Source organism: Myotis brandtii, unplaced genomic scaffold, assembly GCF_000412655.1.
Source record: "Myotis brandtii unplaced genomic scaffold, ASM41265v1 scaffold9, whole genome shotgun sequence".
NCBI classification, from domain to species: domain Eukaryota; kingdom Metazoa; phylum Chordata; class Mammalia; order Chiroptera; family Vespertilionidae; genus Myotis; species Myotis brandtii.
The window spans coordinates 806,635-828,293 of NW_005371693.1; the positions used below are offsets into that span (position 1 = coordinate 806,635).

The 21,659-nt window shown below is 45.2% G+C and overlaps 1 protein-coding gene across 3 annotated transcripts in view; it reads right to left on the reverse strand.

Moving 5' to 3' along the window:
• Window positions 1-1,405: 1,405 nt before the first annotated feature.
• The window catches only part of SFMBT2 (Scm-like with four mbt domains 2), a 186,186-nt gene continuing 165,932 nt past the window's right edge, over window positions 1,406-21,659 (reverse strand). For all 3 annotated transcript variants that reach the window (XM_014532599.1, XM_014532600.1, XM_014532598.1), the window contains 5 exons: window positions 15,795-15,970; window positions 14,276-14,442; window positions 13,665-13,934; window positions 12,552-12,680; window positions 1,406-6,231 (listed from right to left, as the gene is read on the reverse strand). In XM_014532599.1, the coding sequence (XP_014388085.1) occupies window positions 6,091-6,231; window positions 12,552-12,680; window positions 13,665-13,934; window positions 14,276-14,442; window positions 15,795-15,970 (883 nt within the window). In that variant the 3' untranslated portion in view covers window positions 1,406-6,090. The remainder of the gene's footprint in view (window positions 6,232-12,551; window positions 12,681-13,664; window positions 13,935-14,275; window positions 14,443-15,794; window positions 15,971-21,659) is intronic.

The window sequence follows — 21,659 nt, forward strand, 5'->3', positions numbered from 1 at the left end:
CATTTCCAACCATCTGACTTCTTCAATATCAGGACAAGGACATTCTGGAATTCCCGACTTGTTCACTGTAAGCCAACATCAGGGAACCATCCCAGGTAATCCGTAGACTGGCTCCAAGTTGTCTGTACAAGAATATTGAATCCCAAGTCATGGGTAAATGCCCAACTTCTCGAACTTCCCACATCGTCTTATATGCTGTCCGTTTGGTCTAAAAGCCTCAGCTACTCCCATGTAAGTTCCCCAGCTTCTGCAGGGGACATTAGCCACATCCTGTAATTCCCTCAGTGTGTGGACTGTCCTCCCAAGATTGGGGTTTGTAATTCCCAGCCCAGGCGGCGCTGAGACTGGACGTTGTGGAAGCAATGAGGGGTGGGGACACACCTTGAGAATAATGCCATTTTGCAAAGCACTTGCATCTGGTGAAGTGGTTCTATGGTGTTCAGGCAAGGAATGTTCTGGAAAAGTGTTTTACTGTTGTTATTTTGCTTTATTTTAGCCTATAAATGTCTTTGTTATCAAAGATCTTCATTACAAATAGAAATACAATAGTCATACGTACTCATGCATATAACCCTTGCCTGATTTGCTTCTAATGTATTTTGAGAAAATGAACAATTTGCTTCCCATTTTTGTCTGTCCTCTGAGGCTTTCTTTTTGTTGTTAAGGTTTTACTAAGAGAAATAGCTTCCGTGATTAAAAATGAAACAAAGATTTCTATATGCAGAACTTGTCAGCAGGGTCAAAGTATATTAAGAGGGTTGAGAGTGTCTGCAGTTGGGAGGAGAAATTGTGCAGGATCCCTCTACCTCCTTTCCCTAAGTGCCTCCTGCCCCCGTTCACCTTCCCGCTGTCTCTAGGCAGTTACCTGAGTCAGTATGGCAGAGGGGGCAGAGTGGACAGGAGCACGACCCGCCTCTGAGAGCCCCGTGACAGGGCAATGACAAAGGGGCCTCTTCCTCTTCCAACGGAGACTCACTCGTGACACTTAAGGGCAATGATAAGTACAAATGTAGTTATTATACTTCTCACAGACATAAAGTAGTACTTGCACTAATGCACCAGGTAATCATAGAGCAACTGCAATCATTGAAAACGGGGAAGCTAGAGGTGAGCATGCAGGATATAGAGTAATGTTTCAATGAGAAGAGCAAACACAGGCTCTTTGAGTAAAATGTTGCAGAGCTGGCAGGTGACCCTGAAGGTTAACATAGGATTTTGAGAGCCATGGTTATTAAAACTCTGTAACATATGTTTTAGCACATAGCAAGAAAAAAAATCAATTCTAACACAAACCTTAAAAATAATTAATAACCTTCAACGCAAAGACACAAACACCACCATAGAATTTATTTTTACTTTATTAACAATGTGGCTTACATTTTTTCAAGTAAAAAGGGCTTTTTTTCATTGAGAATAAAAATTAAAATATAACTCTGATATAGATTTTCATTTATTTACATGAAAACATATATACAGAATACAATCTTACAACAAACCAACAACATGCTCTTTTGTCCTGCAAATCTCAAAAGCAAAAACCCCCAATTTTCCCTTTTATGCACTGAAACATACACAAGATAGATGACTCAAATTTCAACACAAACTCTTCAAACTGGAATGCAAAACAGGAAAAGGGCTTTCAACATTCACGACTAGGGACAGTTTACGCTTCCAGATATCATGCTAGCTTCCATTTTGAACGACAAATGAGATCATTATTTTTTCTGCCACTTAAAAAATGTTGCCTCCAATTTCCCAACATAAGGTGATTTTCAGCCTGCCCCCAAACTTTCCTTTTTCCTCAGTGCTGCTCTTTGGCGCATAGGAAGCACCACTTGCTTGGTTATGTGACAAGACTACGTATTTACCGGTACCAAATCCTGGCCATTTAAAACAAAAGCAGTAAGATGGAGAGTCTGCAGCTCAGGACACTGTTACTATTTATCATCTAAACTAGAGGTGCTTTTAACCAAACCCCAGGTGTCAGCAATTACAATTTTTACATAAACGAAGTGGGAGAAAATAACCCAATTCGATTTTATCACATCATGTTTTGGATACCTGTAAACCAACTTTAGTGATAAAAGCTACAAAAATCAATGAACTTAAAGATTCAACCAAGTTAAAGGGATTCTAGAAATCCCTTAAAAAGAAAAGGACAGTGAATAAATAAGAGAATCATTAAATTGTAACAGTTGCTAGTTAGTTATTGCACCAAAGAGACAGGGGCAGGATGCATCTCTCCCCAATGAGTTCATCCTTAAAAACAACAGATACCTTCAGTTACTATTTTTCCCTTCAAATCATTGCACACGTGATCACAGCTTTCTAAAGACAGAACAGAGGACTTGGAACCTAGGTTTACCAACTTAACCAAAAAAAGCAACAACGATGTTCAAACCACAACAAAGATTTTAACACTCCTGTTTTTATAGTTCTATATACAGAAATAAATATAAATGGGTGTTCTACAAAAGAAGTATGAAAACACCTAGTACTCCCCAAACCAAGGGAGAACAGCTCTGAGAAAGGGGTGTCTGGTATGAGATAAAAGGAAAAGCTCAGCACTTGCCTGATACAACACTCAAAATCCTAGGAGACAAATTAGGAAACGGAGACCAGTCTTCAAAGGCTGATCAACATCAACCTGCTGGAGATTGTAGTCAGGGTCAGAGGGGGCAGTGTTCAACGTCTGAGTCGCTTTAATTTATCGAGAAACAAATCAAAGCAAACACAGGAAATCATCTTTCAAATATGATCAAATAAGGTAAAGCAACCTAACCAATAGCTGTCCTGCTCAACCACCGTGAGTCAAACTTTGATCAAATGAACCTAATTTTAAAAGGAATGGATGAGTTCTTCAAGCTACACAACTCCATGGTGAAGGAAACTGGTCTTTGCCTGTTTTTTTTGTTGTTGTTTTTGTTTGTTTGTTTTTTGAAAAGCACAGTAAGTTCTGTTATGCCAGTCATACCCTGCTCTCGTTAGGTTTTTATGCCTATATTTTTGTGGAGAGTATTTTCCCAACACAGTACAAATGAAGCCAAGAAGTTAGAGGCTGAAACAAGCTCCCTTTGATTTCGAGTGGGATCGAGTGATGATGGACCTTTACCATTAAAGATGAGGTGGCATTTCTGCTTCTCAAGGTATACACCTGCCCAGATTGGCAGTGTCTGCTGGCCCAGGGGACGGGAAACACGCGCCCCAGCCATTCCAAGAGGTAATGAGCGGCATGGTATGTGCGGGGTCCGGAGACACAGAGGACAGGACTTTGGTCCCTCAGAGAGACAGAGGCGAGATCACAGTATCTGGAATGGACAAGGGAGGGGCATCGCTTGTAGGAGCGTTTTGACTTAGGGGCTGTGGTGGTATTTGGGGGAGGAAGCGGTAACAGGTGTAACATCAGTATTTCCTGCCCTAAGAGACACAGTTAACAGCACAGTAAAATGCTCCTGGCAGTTGGCCCTATTTCTAAGACAGAAGCTGGTGAGAGGTGGCTCGTATAGAGAAACGAACACCACCTTACGGTTCTGTAGCCCCGTTGCTACTGGCATGAAGTTATACCCACCACCACGGAAATTCCCAGAGAACCCAAGTTCAGGAGGACATAACAACACTTGGAGCAAAAGCATCTTCTTGATCCTAAAACATTATCTTGGCTCCCAGAAGGGCCAGGAGATGGCATGAGATCACTTCAGGATGATCACTCAGGGCTGGCCTTCTGCCTGTGGTGGCAGGCGTGTCCTCCTCACACACAGAGCAGAGCACAGAGGGAGACAGGAAGAGGAGAGTCTTGGGCGCCTGGCCCTGCGGGGAGCAGGAAGCGCCCCCAGCAGTGGTGGCCAGCTCTTGTCCAGGCTGCCCGGCGGGAGCCTTCCAGCTCCTCTGGGTGGGCGGCTCCAGATACTCCCCCAGGAAATCTGCTTCAGTGCTGCGCCTCCTCCTGTGTGTCATCTCTGAGAGGGCATGAGAAGGTGACGTCCGTGCTGCAAGCACCTTGCTCGGTTTCAGCTGCCACATTCCTTCCTTCCAGTTTCAAATGCAACAGAAAGTGCTGAGCTTGGAAAGGCCACAGTGAGAGATCATAAATGAGTCAGCACAGGGAGAATGCCAAGATCTTGAAATGGATACCCTTCCCAATTGTTGGACAGAGTTTAACTCCATAAGACCGAGCATTTAAGGCCAAAAGCACTCGGCTGAGAAGGCAGGGGCGGGACACGGAGAGGGGGTCGGAACTTTCGCTTAGAAGAGAGAATGGACTGCAAGCCAAGCAAGAATCACCGCGGACACTTCCATCCTCACAACGGTGCTTAAGACAGGGGTCCTTCCGTCAGTGGTCCCCAGGCAAATGCATCTGCCACATGTTTGAACTGGACTGTAGAAATCAGCTACAGGGAGATGAAAAATGTCTCAACTGCAAAATATTTGTTTTCCATTTTCATCTGGAACAGTGGCAGAATGTTAGTACAGTTTAGCATTAGTAATCAAACGTTCCCAAATCTGACAATCCCGCCTTAAAATGTAGCAGAAGTATGAGCAGCTAATAAGCCCCCCAACTCCCAGGCCCCTGCCATGGTATTCGTGGAATTGTTGAGACTCTGATCAAAGCAAAAAGATCAAGGTGATTACAGTGAAAAAGTAACTGAAGGTGTGCAGCCTCTGCCTTTGGTGTTCACTCCTGCACAACGTGAAGTTTAAAAAGGTATTTGGGCAACTACCGTAACAGAATAGAATAGTCCATCTGAGTTTGAATATATACATATTGGATCACTCAGGGGCATACACACATGAAGTGTTTGGTACAAACAACCAGCCATTCTCAGAGTCGAAGATCTTTCTTTACCAATTTAATAAACATTGCCCAAGAAATGTCCTAAGAATCTAAAGCCAGAGTGAGCTGCAGGATTGACAGAGTTAAAAGCTATGGGGAACCCCTTTTCCCCATTTACTCTAGTTCTCATTTTGGCCAACCTGGACTCTTCTCTTAGCAGGGGCAGAATGGAGACAGGAGAACGTGTGCTCACTGCTCCAGTCCTAAGTGTCCCAACCTGTCACTTGGCAGGAATGAGGTGCAGAGTGATCACCACCCAAGAGCACAGTTAGTAATTAGCCACGCCAGGTAAAGACCAGGCCTGACTCAGGTCCAGTGCTCGCTCCGCCGCAGGCGTTGGCCTATTGTAAACGAGTGGCCAGGGCCGAGCCCTGAGAATGGCCTTCAAAGAGAATCTGCTCAGGGCATGTAGCTGGTGTATAAAAAGCTCCTCTCAAATCTCTTCCCACTCCTGCTCTCCGAAATTAATCTTTTCCTTCAATAAACAACTCACCATTTCCCAAGAGACTAAAGGAGTCCCTCCCAGATATAGTCACACTTCCATTAGAACATGAGAGAGATCTGAGATCCCATAAAAGAACCTGCAAGTAGAGGTGTCCATTACTCATGGAAAATGGTCTCATTGCCATGACACATCGCCTTCCTTCACCCCCCGAACTTCCTAAAAGGCACCTCTGACGGGCGACGCAGGTTTAGCCCATCTCTTTATAGCTATGTCCTGAAACATTGCCTACAGCTGTGTTCGAGAAATTAGTTGCCACCAAGATCCAACTGTGGTGACAGTCACATGTGTATCGGTACAGAAAAGCATCTATGAATGTGCCTGAGAATGAGTAGAGCAAAAAATACCAGCCAGGCAGCCTCCTCGGTCACATTGAAATGACATCAACTGCACCATCAGGTGTTTTCAAAGAAACATGGGCCCTGGTTTAGGACCTTGTTCGAAGGCAGCTGCCTGCTTTGGGGTGGGAGAAAGGCGAGATGTGGCCATACAAAGAAGCTCTTCATATCCCGCAGGGTCTGACACAGAACTTTAATGTACACCTTCCAGCGGCCACTGCCGTGGTCCTGGTGTGTGCTGTGAACACATGGAACTATGAAACAGGCTGGGGGGTGAAGGAGGTCCTTCGTGCTTCACGATTCCCGGTGACTGCATGAACCATCTCACGTATCCAGGGAAAAATAAAAGTTCCAGTCCTGGACCCCATCCCGAGACACCGTATCACCAAGACAACGGGCCACCTCCCCAGAGGGTGGAGTCAGTTGGCATACTGGGCGTAGAAAGCCACTTTAACTCTCTCGATCTGATGGCACAACTTGATGGCGGGCCCCAGCTTCAGCTCCATGCACTCCTGCACGGTAGGGAGAGTCAGCAGCAGCAGCGCCTGACCGTCAATGTCCTGTTGGAAAATAAAGCCGGTTAGAGCCCAGACAGTGAGCACCGAGGGGACGCCTTGGTCCCAGCAGCCTTCACCCCAGGGTCCAGGGTGGGAGGGGCTGCTCTCCTTTTCTCTCTTTCTGGAGAGCGAGGGCAGAGAGAGCAACTTGGCTGGATGGCTGTCTCATCTCTTGGTTAACACATCCTTTTGCTAAAAGATAATCTGGCTATTCTGAAAGTCACATCTAGGCGGGTGGGGATGAAGCGCTGTAACAGGTGAGCTGCTGCAGGAATTCTTCCTCCCAAGCTCACTGCCCCTTGTCGGGGGAGCACGCCGCACCCCCAGGCCCCATCTGTCCTATGCTCTGCTGTGATGTAATCTGAGCACTAGAAAATGGTTCTGTACTAAAGGAAAAAGCTCTTCACTAAAAGAAAAGGTCTTCCATTTCACCATCAGAATGGTGAGAAGATGCTAGAAAAATATACCAGCTACACAGCACAATTTTCCATTCAGGAAAACACAGGTGTTCAGACACACACACACACACACGCACACACCTACATCCACATACCTACATCACCCAGAAGGAAGGGCTACCTGTATTTTTATCTTAATTAGTCCTTCTCCGCCTACACACAGGGGCCCCACAGTGATGATATTCATTAAATGTCGGTAATACTGTACCGGCTGCAGAAGGAAGGCTCACTGCAAAGCTTTAGGATCACTCCACGGGATATTCCGGCCCCTTACCCCCGATTGGTTCTATAGTAATTGGGTTCATTTATGTAGATGTTGTTTGACTGAGTAACTGAGTGTAACTACCATCCCTCGTTCCATTCACCGGGACACTCTTAATACTCCAGAGGGAATACTGAGGCTCCAGGAGATGGTGGGCCCAAGGTCACGACAAAGGTCAGGGATGGAATGAGAGCATAAACCGACACTTAGCACACCAGACTTTCTGCCACAAGGGGAGCCATAATGTGCCCAGGGCTGCCATAGCCACGGAGACTTAACTGTCATGCAACTGCAAGCGTGAACTCAGACATCACCTGTCAGTGAATGTCACATAGGTGCTCATTTCTTAAACTAGTGGTTTATTTAGCGGTCTTGAAAATATCTACAACAAAAAACCAAACTGAGTATGAATGTTAGCCTTAGGAAGACTAATGTTATAAAACTATATGCAGGAGGCTTAACCATTAGCTTCAATGAAATTGACAGAACAGGATAGAATAGACCTGAACTTATTTTAGAAAATGGAAGCTTTTCTTAAAGATGGAAATTGATGCCAAAAAGCTACCTAGTTAGAGACAGCATTGGAACTAGAATCATGCTTTTGTGGTGTTAAACTTTGGGAGGAAAAGTTATAGCTCAGCTGTTAACATCCACACTTAGTCATGATGGCCATCCTTTGGCACAGAAAAACAATTACAATTGAAAATCAGCCCTAACATGTAACTATAACTCTCTGTAGACAATTTCAGTGATGGTGGCTGCCACAGGCATGTAACACAGGTAAGTAGAGGATGTCATTCACTCAACAAACATTTACTGAGAATCTACTAAGTGTGAGGCACACTCTGATAATCTCTGGGGGTATCACACTGATTGGCCGCCCCCTTCCAGGAGACTCTACGCATCTCAAGGGAGGCAGACAAACAGGCCATTATGATGTACAAAGATTAATGTATGGGCACAGAGCTACAGGTTCAAACTGAATGGACAACGGAACTGATCTTACAGGAGTCAGGAAGGCTACAGAGAGTAGGTGATACCTAAGCTGGAACCTAAGGGAACAATGGGAATTATTAAGGAATCAAGGAATTAGTAAGATAATAATTCCCTCACTGAGAAACAGGGAAATACAAATTAGGCCCACAATACAATTTAATTTTATAGCCACAAAAAACAAGGTCTAACAGTACTAAGTGTTGACACAGAAGTGTACTGGAAAGGGGACCCCCTACACTACTAGCAGAAAGGCACACTGTGTATAAGAAAAAAATCAACTAAGAGCACAGGAAACACAAAATTCAAAATAGCATTTATGGCCAGTGGAAATCAAGGAGACTGTGCCTGAAGTTTCTAAGAGGTCTCCGTTTTGAGGCCACCATTGGGGGTGGGGTAGTGGGGAAAGTCCATTCCCTGTGGCCTGAATTTCAAATGTGGGAAACCTGGATGGTTGGAATCAAGTGCACATCTTTGAACTTCCCTCTTCGGAGCAGTTAAACGCTTCTCGTGGGTCTTGCGGTGCCCACATGGCAGCCCCTGCACATATGTGACTATCAGAACTGGGAGAAACCCAGCTGAACGTCGTCTGCAGAGACGTTCCTATTCGCAGGGAGATGAAGATTATGGGGTGGGGGTGGATTAAGGCTAAACCATCTGATTCATTACAGCGATCCTGCACACCAGCTTTTTATCTGGGCCAAACTGACAACAACTGGGCCGATACCTCAAGTGGGAGGAGTGGTTAAAGCGCAGGCTGCCTGCACTGAGCCCCCTCAGGGCCTCTTCTGTCCTCTGGGTTCTCACCTCATTCGCCATCTTCCATGATGATGTAAAACAGAACTCTAGGATGTTCTTATTTTGAGAAGAATGTGCTACCAAGAATAAAATCAGACCTCTGATTTCCAAACACCAAAGTGTCGTGCTGCCTGTTGAAAGCACTAGATTTAGGGACCTGACCATCGGGTTGTCACTGGTACGGGAGAGCAATGGTGGCGGCCACTGTGATCCAATGTGGTTGGCCAACATGTCTATCTCATGCTGCAGGCTGCGCATCACCCACATCCACTGCAGGGTCCCCACAGAGGAGAGGGCGGGGGAGGGAGGGTAATAGAGTATGAGAATGAGTAGAGCAAAAAATTGAAAAGACATCAATTTTTTGTCTTTTGGAGGCAAAGCTGGCAAAACACACAAGACCCTGCAAGGAGTCAAGGAATGCGGGAGGAACCCCACCTGGCAGTTCCTCTCACATGCAGCTGTTGTTCTGGTTTGAAAAAAGGTTTTTTCTTTCCACTGATTTTGTAGTAACAGACCTCACAGTTAATTTAATTTTTACAAATGCGCTTTCATATAATTCAGAACTGCTGGCAAATCACTTGTCATGTTCAACACAGAATTAGCACAAATGGACTACTAATTTTTAGAAAATGAAATGTAATAGAATTCACAACGTGAAAGTTATGCTTAGCATATGACAAAATTAACTTTATTTTTGTTTGATACAGAGGTCAGTATAGGACATGGCAGTTTCTTAATGGGAACATTCAAGTCTATTGAAGTAGAAAGAGGAGGGAATAGTCTAAAAGTGAACCTGTAAATTATCCTGAAAATTTTTTATTAAAATAAATCACTAATTTGGTTCTTTGATTATTTTATGTCTCTCATTCATAAAAGGTGAATGAGTAGGCAAAACTATTTTGAGAGTTTAGTGTTTGTTTAGTTATATATGTATAGGGTTTTACTGGTTAATATACATTGTACAGCATGAAATTACAGAGTATAGATTTTTTAAGCAGTTGCCATAATGTTTCAAAATTATAAGGCATATATTCCAGTAATGGGAAGTTTATAATTTCTATAAATACTCCTGGTGATTACGATAGTCTCTGAATTTACAACATCCAGAGGAGCGAGCTCGCATAGCGATTACCATTCCATGCCCTGCGATTTTTTTCACATGCTGGTGAATAAAGACCCTGGGCTCCTTCCAATTCATCTAAAAATTCACATGGCACCTGGAGTGTCCCACTGGAGACCTCACCAATCACAGCCGTGACCTTTGGGCTCAAAGATGATAGAACAAATTAGTAAAAATTAGTCATCAAAAATCTGATTGAACAAGAAAGGACTCAAGTGCCCCTGTGCTTCAGATAGCACAGGGGGGTAACAGCCTTCTATCGCGACAGGCAAAATAGCCTATAGTGAAATTTAACATTAACAGCAATGAGGCTATTATCAATTAAAATCCACCTATTTTTCTCTCTACACGAGAAATAAGTAGGTATGCAGGATCAAGCTTTCAACTGGTGTGAGAAGAGCAACTGAAGGGAGGGTCCTGCCCATTGCTTGGCTCTAGAAGTGGCAACCTGCTGGGAATACTTCACGTCTTAGAAGCCTTAGCCTGGGAAGGCGTGGAACTTTCTGAGATGCTGTTATAAACAGGCCTTAGAAGCACTAAAGTAAAAAAGACTCAGCATACGTAGCACTTGAGCCTTTTTCCCAAATCAGCTTTGTTTTCACTTGCTTATTCCTAGAAACTTGTAAAAGGAATCAACGCATGAGCCTGTTAACCTTTCACAGTGCAAATGGTCTCGAGCTCCACGGATAACCTGGCATCCGGCGGGGAGGCTCCGCCCTCTGTCCCGTGTTAGGACCAATTGAAAAACATTTATCAGTTAAAGTCTGGAGAGACATATTTTCATTTATGAGTTACAGTCATCTCATCTGCTAAATTTGGGGCTAAAATAAAACAAAAAGAAGACTTTAGACTAACAGAGAATGCTACCTTACCCATCTGCCTTTTGACTATTGAGGCTCCATCAGTGTATGTGGAGGGTACACATATGAATGAGTAGATATGTATTACAGCATCATGTTTTATACCTGCACTTGTCATGCATTCAAATGCAACGCTTTTAGCAAGATTTCAAAGTTCTGCTGTATTTTCACTCTCAAGACAGAGACATAGCTGATCAGCATGTCCCAAGTCACATAAGTCCTCACATTTCTTGTAATTCTCTCTTTTCCGTTTGTTTTAATGAAGAGACATGTTCATTACCCAGGTTCCTTGTGTCTAAGGAAGCTTTTTCCTCCCTGTCTGCTTTTAAGTGTCACCCAGAGAGGAAATGCAGTCAGATAGCCAGGAGGCAACCTTGCCCTCTCACCACCGATCATTCATTCATTCATTCATTCAGGGTGCACTTATGGTTGTCTATACAAGATTCTCGTGGTCAATCAGAGGCCTTTGAACATTAAAGCACTGCTCTCCCCTGGGAGGAGCTGGGAACCACAGTTATTTGCTTTACACAATTCATTACCGCATTATGGTGAACTTGGGGGGAAAGCTGAGAAATTCACTGGGAGCATGGGAAATCAGAGGCCTTTCTTTTTTCTTCCTTATTTATTGCTTGAATTGCCCCTTTTCTAGACTATTGGTTTGTGTGATCTAAAAAAAGACTGGATAGACATATTTTTAATTTATTTTATGGGAAACTTTAAGAAAAATAGACAGGGTCTTGAGAGACAGATATTTACATTGTGACACAATGCAAGACATTTTAGCAAATTAAACAAACCCAGCAGAGTACGCACCACAGGCTTAAACGTGAACTTTTTATATGAGGCCAGTGAGAAGTCTGCAAGGTGGCATGGGTTTAGAGAGTACCAATTTGTTTGCATATTAATTTGAGGGAAAATATAAATAAAAACCATCCTTTCCTATGGCTCATCATGGCATATCTTACATTTTAACGCGTTACAGTCACCTCATCTGCTAAATTTAAAATTCCTGTAAGGTATAGATTGCATCAATTGCTTGTGTATTTATCCATCATTAGCACAATACCCACCTAACATACTGGTACCATGGGCTTTAAAATACTTTCCCAAGCCAAAGGGAAGCAAGAAAGAAAACAGTGTTGAAAGCAGCATGAAGAAAAACAAAATGTATAGGAAATGACTTCTGGGAAAATTGACTTGGCATATTTTCCCTATTTCTCCCACTAAACATAACGAAAAGCCCTGGATGTTATAAATAAACAAACTTAAGGGGAATTTGAAGGTGGAGAGAGGCAGACCAGCTGGGACTGTGGGACCCAAGATAGGACATGGTGGTGAGTGCTCTGGGCTTTATTTGTTTGGCTCCTATACCCAAGGCTTATTGCTCAAAAAGCTGGGAACCCAGAAATGCCAATGGGCAAAATGACCAGAGGCCCAACAGAGACCTGCTCCCTCTAGCCAGAGGACTGGGGAAGGGGTAGTCTAGGGAGACAAAGCCTTTCAGGCAACAACTGCTCCCCTGCAGGACAAAGCAGCCCAGCCACCATCACCAGCAGAGGTGGCACCAGGTCCCCAGAAGTGGGGTACCTAAGGAGGTCAAGTGGAGAGCTGAGACTCCCATCTCCACTTGGCCACAAAGAGTCCTCCAAGGAGGTATTGGTGAAGACCATATGTGGATCTCAGACTTCTGCCTGCCCCCCACACAGAAGTAATGAAGAAGTGCCCCCTCTCCTACCAAAGCTGTGTCTCAGGAAGCCAGTTAAAACAGAGAGTTTAAATGAGACCCAGAGTCTCATGATAAAAACAGCAAATACACCACAGAACCACCGTACCTGTTCCTGAAAAATTTTGGCCAAGGGGGCGCAGTCTGTCAGTTTAATGAACCTCACCACGTCAGTCACTGTCCACTCTAACGGGTTGCTCTCCAGAATGAGCCTCTCCTCCTCCTCTTGCTTTGTTTCCTGCAGAGACGAGGGAAGCAGGAGGTCATCTTATCACAGCATGGTGGTTGGGGTCCCTTCTAACCCTTCCTGGACCCTGAGGGGACTCCCCCTAAAGTCTCTTGTAACTTTCAGGACAAGCCACAAAGACTTTCTAGGGACCTTCTTAGCAACTTAGCTGGGTTGTGACTGCCTCCAATGATGTGTGTGCCTCTAGAGGGAAAATATCTTTTAAAGGCAGTGATAGTAGCTGTTGAATCCCAAATTCAGGAAAACTTTGGGCAGCTGATTGAATAGGAGAAATGAATGATAAGGGGCATCTGCAAATGTACACAAGACAGTGAGCTATTCCCCCATTTGCTTGGGGGACAATGGTGTCAGTGACCTGTTGGCTGATCATCTGGCACCCGTGGGCTTAGGGGAGACCCGCCCGGCTGACTTACTATTTTATGGCAACACAGAGTACTCTATAAAGCAGTGACGGCGAACCTTTTGAGCTCTGCGTGTCATTTTGAAAAACCCTAACTTAACTCTGGTGCCGTGTCACATATAGAAATTTTTTGATATTTGCAACCATAGTAAAACAAATATTTATATTTTTGATATTTATTTTATATATTTAAATGCCATTAAACAAAGAAAAATCTACCAAAAAAGTGAGTTCGCGTGTCACCTCTGACATGCGTGTCATAGGTTCGCCATCACTGCTATAAAGGGAAAGTCTAGTGTTCAATGGGACCTTGAGGACTTCCGTCTGTGCTCCTGAAAGAATTCTTGGTGGTTTTAAAGCCTTCCTTCAGAACTCCAATCTGATGTTCACTGACCCACTTGGTCAAGATATGAAATCACCAAGCCTTTTGCCCTTGACTTAGAATTAGGCTGGAGCAGTGCTGGTGTCTTTAGTATTTTAAACAGGTGTCCCAAAGTCTAGGCCAGGAACTATAATGCATTTTCTTCTTCAACACTCTGCCCAGGCAAGCCAGTTCCAGGGCCCATGTGCTTTACCTGTGCCGTGTCCTTGTCCTGGCCGGCTGCCGGGCCCTTGTCGCCGCCCTCGGCACAAGAGGCGGCCTGCACTTTTCGGCCCCGTCTCGTCCTTTCCACGGGCAGCCGGCGCTCTGGCTCGGAGCTGCTCCTCAGGGTGACGGCCCTTCGGGGCCTGGCCGAGGGGACCTCGGCCGAAGAGGTGTCTGTCTGGTCGTCCCGCAGCTCAGAGCCGGTTTCCTCGCTCCCTGTGTCATCGTCCACGGCATCCACATCCTCCTCCTCGCTTTCCTGGGAAGGAGGGAAACACGGGAATGGAGTTACATGAGAGGAGCCTTCGTGAACATGCGAGGCTGGGCTCTAACCCGAGCTCTTTCCCGTCCAGGTGGCTCCGTGCAAAGCACCTGGCGAAGCCTCTGAGGACTGATCTGCAGGTCCCAACAGGGTCCCAGCGGCTGCCCTTCCCCAGCTGGAGCAGCTGACAGCCTAAATCTGTTCTCAGCAAATGAAGAGGAGGGTGCTGGTATCTCCTGTTTCCAGCCATCCGGATCAGACTTCCACTGCGGCCATCGACTTGCCCGCCAGGCCCTGCGTCCCCGTGCAGGGCTGGGAGGTGCTCCGGGTGAACATACCTCCCCCGAGCCTGCCGCAAAGTCCACGGTAGAAGACCTCCGTTTCTTCTGCACAAAAATGGATTTTCGCCGTTTCCGACGCCTGGCTGGCTTAGGGTGTCCACTTTCAATGCTGCTTTCCCCAATTGGGGGCTTAATGATCTTCTTTCTCTTTCCATAATAATAGGCTACAAGGAGAGAGAAAAGACAGAGAATTTAAAGTTTTTTTTAAAGGTTACACACATGTTCATACATGGACATAGAGTACAGGGGCAAGAAGTGGGGCGGGGAGAGGATTCCTACGATTCGTCCATGAGTGACCGTGTATGCAGAATGAAATGGGGAGATATGTATCACATAGGAAATTCACACTCTGAATAGTGTTTCAAGCATGTTCAGGTTCCTGACACACGAGTTGACAAATCCCATCTGGGCGGGGGCCCGCAGAGCACCGACCGTGCTTGTGGGTCCTGGTGACACCCTAGCAATGGGCTGGAACCTGGGCCGGCAGAACAAACTCCCAGGTCACTGTGACGAGGGTGAGACACCCCTTGGATTAGACATAACTGAGGGAGACACAGAAGGAGCAGAAGCCAGGATCAGAGCGTTCTCAGAGCTGGCACTGTCCGCGGTGTAGAGTGAGACCAGAGCAGAGGCAGGACAGGGCCCAGGGAGCAACTCCAGAAGGCAGAGGTCACCAACTGACCGGGAGATGGAAGAGGCAAGTGCCGAGGGAGGGGACATCTGAAGAGGACATCCGGCATGGGCCAGGGTAGCAACTCTCCCAGGCCGGGTGGAGAAGCAGAGTCAGGAGCAGAGAAAGCGAAGAGTGCTCTGCACCCTCCAACTATTCCACTCAAGAGTCTGAAGAAAGTAGCATCAACAGGGGAAAAACATATTGTGACAAGTACATTGCCTGTGTAAAAAAGGGTGATGAAAGACTCGTTCTAATTGCTCAGTTAAAAACCAAGAAGTAGTTCTGGTGACTAGCCATTACCAATAACGTGTTTTATTGTGCCCTTCTTTCAGCCATACAGTTTTCCGAATCAACCAATGCCCTAACGTGCATGACAGTGTATACACCCTTGACTCTTCATCACCAATGCCAAGCAGTGACATGCATCCTGATTTTAATCACCCACCCCCTCCTTAGACCAAGCTGGAGAACACAGAACCATTGGCCACAGCAGATCATAGAGAATTCTTCCATAGCAGTTCCTATGAAAAATAATTCAAAAAGTTATTTACTAGTAAGCCCAACTGGTGTGACTCAATGGTTGAGTGCTGACCTATGAACAAGGAGATCATGGTTCAATTCCAAGTCAGGGCACATCCCCAGTGTGGGGTGTGCAGGAGGCAGCCGATCAATGATTCTCTCTCATCGTTGATGTTTCTATCTCTCTCTCCTTCCCCCTTCCTCTCTGAAATTAGTAAAAATATATGTTTTTTAAAAAGGTTATTTAAAAAAACACAAACATCAACTACTTGACCTCATATTTCAGGCCCAGGGACCAATGTTCTGTTCATTATTTGTACTCACTGTATTTGGTTTTGGTATGAATGGAGCAGTTTTCTGGGCAGTTTTCAGAAACCAGCACAGGACTGAACAAATTTGGACAGCACTCTAGCTTGGCACAGACCCGTCTGCAGAAGTCCGCTACTTGGTCAGAAGTTCGTACAATCTTGGCTACGGCCCTGTATGTTTTGCCTCTATACCTAGAAGGAAGGAAGAAAAAGTTTTGGCAAGACTGCAGAATTACTCAGACCTAGTTTGCACAGTGTCTCCTAAAGTACCCTTTTATTTTGTGACAATAAAGCAGGTTCTGTGTGATTTCCATGTCATTTGTTTTTATCATTCTTTATGTTCTCACACAAATATTTATAAGCAATGCCAGTGCTGACAGTGCTAAGAGAATCACCGCAGTAAAGATTTCCACTTAGCATATTCTCACTGTGGCTGGCATACGTTATTCACACCAATTCCAGATGCTTCCAGAATCTAGATACTGTAATTTGTCGCTCATCAATTTTGAGAAGAAAACGTTCTCCTGCCCAAGAAAAACCATATGCAGTGAAATCACCAACATAAAACGAGGAACCAGATCTTCTGGAAAGCAGGTTGGGTTCTGCTTTAAAATAAGTCCTTCAGGCCTCCTCCAAACATAGGTGCCCCCCAAAACGTATACACACACTTTGAATGATTATAAAGGCAGCATTTATTAAAATACATTTCATTTTCAAAATTGAGCTGTCAGCTGTTTCGGGGGGACACCCTGTTTTTATGGTAAATAACGACATAAATAATGCCTGCTTGAAAGGATGAGCATTTGGAAATAGGTCTGAATCAGCTTTCAATATATTTTTTAAACTATCATGGGTATAAAATAATTATAAACTTTCCAGTTGGCAGCAGATCATAGGTCCTTACTTTTAGTTCACATTCACTGAACTTAGAGTCCACTGAAATGAGAACGCATCAAATTGAAATCTTGAACAAGAAATTATTTTCCAGAAAACTAGCAGGTGGGGGTGGCTCTGGCAGAGAGCAGGCATGGTTCTTGGAAAGCTAAGCGAATGCACATTCGCTGCCCACTAGTGAGGTGAAGGTGTGAGAGAACTCTTTGCCGCCTGCTCCTTCACACACACAGAGGTTCAGGTCCCCGACAACCCACCACACACCACAGGGACATGAGGCAACTCGTGCAATCGGGAGTGTAACATAAGGAGATCATTACCTTTGCAATTTGTGAATAAAACACTGAAGTTCAAGACATTAGGTCTGGTTCACTGAGAATACGGTGATGGAAATAAATGGATTTTGTTTTGTTTCTGTCCTTCTGAAGTCTAAACACTGTTCCCCTGAAATTCATTTTTTAAAGTATCAAGAACAAAAAAATTAAATTCTAAATTGGAAAAACTGGCCTGTATGTTCATTCACTGGTCTTTCCTGTCCCAGTCCCTCTGTCCTTCTTGTGGTTCTGTCTCTGAAAGCCAAGCTGCACTTTCTGGGTAATAAGAACTTTGTGGACAAGATCATGCTTTAAGACCACAGCCTTGTCCGACTGCTGACTTTTCTAGGACCACTATGGACCCTCGATATAGAAGCAAGCGAGCCCCGCTCTGAGGAGGGGCTTCCTGACCCACTCTGGGTGGTTCTTGCTCCTGCTTCCCTTGTGTTTCATAAACACAGCACAACTCTGAACACAGCATATCCTTAATGGTGGTGGAAATGGAGAATTAAAATACAGTTTTACTCGACATTTTCTCTTGTGATTTTTTTCCACCACAATTTTAGTGTTCCTGGGTCTCTCTCTTTGAAAGAGCTCAATATCAAGATTCTTAAAGTCCTTATAAAATAGTAAAATAACAGAAGGTAAGAAAGTGGAACTGTAAAATCAGGTCAAAATTCAAACTGTGTAAGTAGGGGTCACAGACAGCTATTTCTGTTCCCAGACCGCGGATTCGCAAGCGGACACTTCCAAAAGCTCAGGAGAGGGTGTAGGAGAAAGGGAACAAGCGCCTGAGACACAGACAAAGGGTGGCCTTTTCTTCCTCTTCTGAAAGAGAATGATTCAGTGGAAGAGTGTCTCAGTACAACCCTTCACCGTTAGGAAAAAAACAATCTAAATTTATGAAAAAAAATTATTCATTTTTAACTATATTTTTATTGTTGACACTATTGCAGATGTCCCCATTTTTCCCTCCTTTACCCACTTCCTTCCCCACCTTTCCTCCCACCCTCCTCACTCTGGCCATCAACATACAATTGTCTGCGTCTATGGATTATACATATACTAGTAGCCCTGCGCACAAATCCATGCACAAGTAGCTCGCTGCCACTTGCCTCACCTGGCCACCCACCCACCGCCACTGGTAGCTCTCTGCTGCTTGTAGCTCGCTGCCCCACACTCCTGTAGCTATCCCCCCTCCTAGCTCGCTGCTGTGCCTTTCTGTAGCTCTCCACCACTTGTAGATTGGTTGTGATGTTACAGAGTAACAGATAATTAGCATATTTCTCTCTTATTATATAGGATGTTCTTTGGCTAATCCTTTACCTTATTTCATCTAGTCCACCCCTCCCACATCCCCTCTGACAGTTGTCAGTCTGTTCCATGTATCCATGCTTCGGTTTCTATTTTGCTCATCAGCTTAGTTTGTTCATTAGATTCTACATATAAGTGAGATCATGAGGTATTTGTTTTTCACCTCCTAGCTTCTTCACTTAGTATGGTTTAAAGGTAAGGGACTCCTGTCCTCTTTCCTGCCCTTTGGAACAATTCTGTCTAAAAGCCATGGCAGTGGTGGTAAGGGTGGGGGGACTGGGCAAGGAAAGTGCCAGCTGGGGAAGGCAGGGTGGGACCCGCAGCATCCTGGCCTGGGTGTGGACACTTGAGTGCTGCTGGGACCTCCCTTCCCTGAAGGACGTGCTGAACTGGTTCGAGCAGTGCTGCTGGCTGGGAACCTCCAGATGTCGCCCCTTTCGGTTTGCCCCAGCTGCAAAGTTGCCTTCCCCCGGACAGCCTCCATGCAATGACTAATTGTGGCAGGAGCTAAAAGGCCTGGCCACCTGGGCCAACTCTGGACAACCATGGAGGGCCATTCTAACGCCACAGCTGCCACAGGCTACAGATGGTGCCTCCCTCTGCCCAATCTGGTTTTTCTTCCTCTGCTTCCACAGGTGTCGGTCCCCAGCGTCCTCCTTAATTAAACCCCAGCTGGAAGGATCTGCACCTGAGGCAGGTGAGGAGAGGGTATAGGGCAGCATTCTGAGCAGGCTGCTGTATTCTGTGCAGGCTGCTGTGTTCTGTGCAGGCTGCTGTGTTCTGAGGACATTTTCGTCTGGGGGATAGCTGGTGTGGGTTGGTGTGAAGGCCTGGCATTGAGAGTTGGCCCCTGAGTGGGGTGAGGGAAGAACGAAGTGAAAAGAGACTGGCACTACATCAGAGCCTGATCAAATAAACATAGAGAAGGTGGTGTGAGCCAGGTTGCCCATGTATATTGGGGAGATTGGGGCACCAGACCAACGATTTACTACCAAATCGATCTGGAGAAAGAATAGTCCATTTGTATCTTGTAGTTGCAATATTTCTGTAATTCTGAGGTTTTTCAAAATAAACATTAAAAAATCATAAAAATAAAATTTATCTTATACAATGATTCAAACAACATTAAGCTTAATGTATATTTCCCACCAAATGCATATTTCGAGCACTATTAGTACTGGGATCATTTTCAGTTATGATCACAAATGTGGAAGAAAAACTGTTTGAAACATCCGAATCCAGACTGAAGCAATAATCGGGTTTTGAAGTTGGTCGACAAATCAGGACAATTGTTCAAACAACTGTTTTATTAACAAAGCCTGTGAAACTTAGAGAGGTGCCGGCCTACCAAGACACACAAGCAAACAGCAGCTCTAAGGTTCTGCCCAATGGTTGAAGGAGACAGCTGCGTGTATGCAATACTGTCATTTCTATTTTCTCAAGGACATTCCACCACGTGATCATCATACAACCTTCCAGACAGAACGAATGGACAGGTGTCAGCAGCCCCACCTGACAGACGCAGATGTGGGAGGGCGGCTGGCACCTCGGCAGCACTCAAGGCATCCAGGTGAAGCTGGAAGCTGCAGTCCTTATCACTGCACTGCCTTTATTTTACCACAGGTGAAAATCAGAATCTGTTTTGTAGCTTTCTGTTCCACTAAAGGTTTAAAAGCCATATCCCAATGACATAACCTTGTAGGCAGGAAATGCGAAAACAGCTCAAAAGCCTGGGATAATGCCTTTCCCTTTAGCCTCTCATTGTGAACCTGGAGAGGAAAACCCTGAGCTATGTAATGTATTAAATGGCCCAGCAAGGCTATTGTAAACAAGGGAAGATAAGATTTTCTTCAAGTATTACAAGTTGTTTTTGTTTTATTTGGGGGGGGTGGGGCGGGGGCGGATATTGAAAGAGACAAACAAGCGATTATACAGCAGAAAACTCCCGGGCATTGTAAACAACCTCAGAGAGAAGGAGGGAAGGACAGAAGTAAGAGGCTGCTGGGCTGGAGCACAGAAGGAGATGCTGAGACGACACCCGCCTCAGACGCACACTCTGAAACAGTCCAGGGAGCGGAGAACAACAGACGGACAGACGAGGGATAGCCTCCCTGGCTGCCAATGTGGGGACCCACTCAGAAGCCCAGGGCTGATATAAAGATGATTGTAAGACAAAGGCATGTGAGATTCCACAGATGCAGAGCGCAGCTTTTTCGGAGCTTCCATTATCTGACTAAAAGCAGAAACTTTCGAGCAATGAAGACTGCCATAAATTCCCTCTGGGAGGCAGCTTCTAATCGCAGGAGAGAGACCAAGAGTAAACCTACCATAAATCCCCTCTCAGGAGTTTCATGGCCAAGACAGAAAGAAGGCTCGCACCGCATAAACACACATTATCACAAACTTCCTTATCTCCCATTTGTTCTTCTAAAAAAAAACATTTGTCTTTCCTAAAGAAACCCACCTCTTCTTCCCCTAGAGGCCTCTTCTCCATCCTCCCTTTCCCCCACTAAGTTAGGTCCCATGCAGATATACATTGTTCCAAATCCTAAGTGCCCCCTGGGTTACTCAGCACGGGGCACTCCTGCCTGCATACATGCTGCACCTGTAAGTAAACTGTCTTTTCTCTTGCTAACCTGTCTTCTGTCAGTTTAATTTGCAGACTCCCAAGTACTGAACGTAAGAGGTAGAGAAAAGGTTTCTCCTCCATGACATCAATAAGGAAGCGTGAGTGGCCTTCCAATATCTTTGCACCAACCCAAGTAGGGACTTATTTCCACGTGTGCATGCACATGGCAGGGTGGAGAAAGACAGTGAAGATGGAGGAATGAAAGTGCTGGGAAAAAATGGTCTCTTCTCCTTCAGTAAAGAGCTGAGAAAAACCACAGTGGATTTTGAGCCAAAAGAAATAGAGCAAAAAGACTGACGCTGGCCTGACAATCCCCAGAACCACCAGCATGGCCCACGTGGGATGCCCTCCATTTGGCCTAAGTCATGTCATTCATCTTCAAGTGACTCACCTCAGGACCTTCTCACAAAATTTGGGTAGGCAGTGAGAGGGGTGTGGGAATGGTGAGCAAGGTTCCAGCTATCCAGCGGAATCCACATCCTTGTTTATTAAAGAAAGAACTAAAGGGGGGAAAGGGTAACCCCAATAACTCTGCAGAAATAGGGAAGCTTCACAACCTGTCAACAATGAGATTTGGCTCTGATTTCCTTCCAAACTTCACGGGGCACACCACCCACAACAGGGTCAATACTCTGGCTCCCTCACTGGTTCTCAGACTTCTGATACTCAACTCCTCAGAAACGTCTCTCTTCCTTCTTGAGCCCTGCATCGCAAGTGCTGAGAGCTCTGTGCA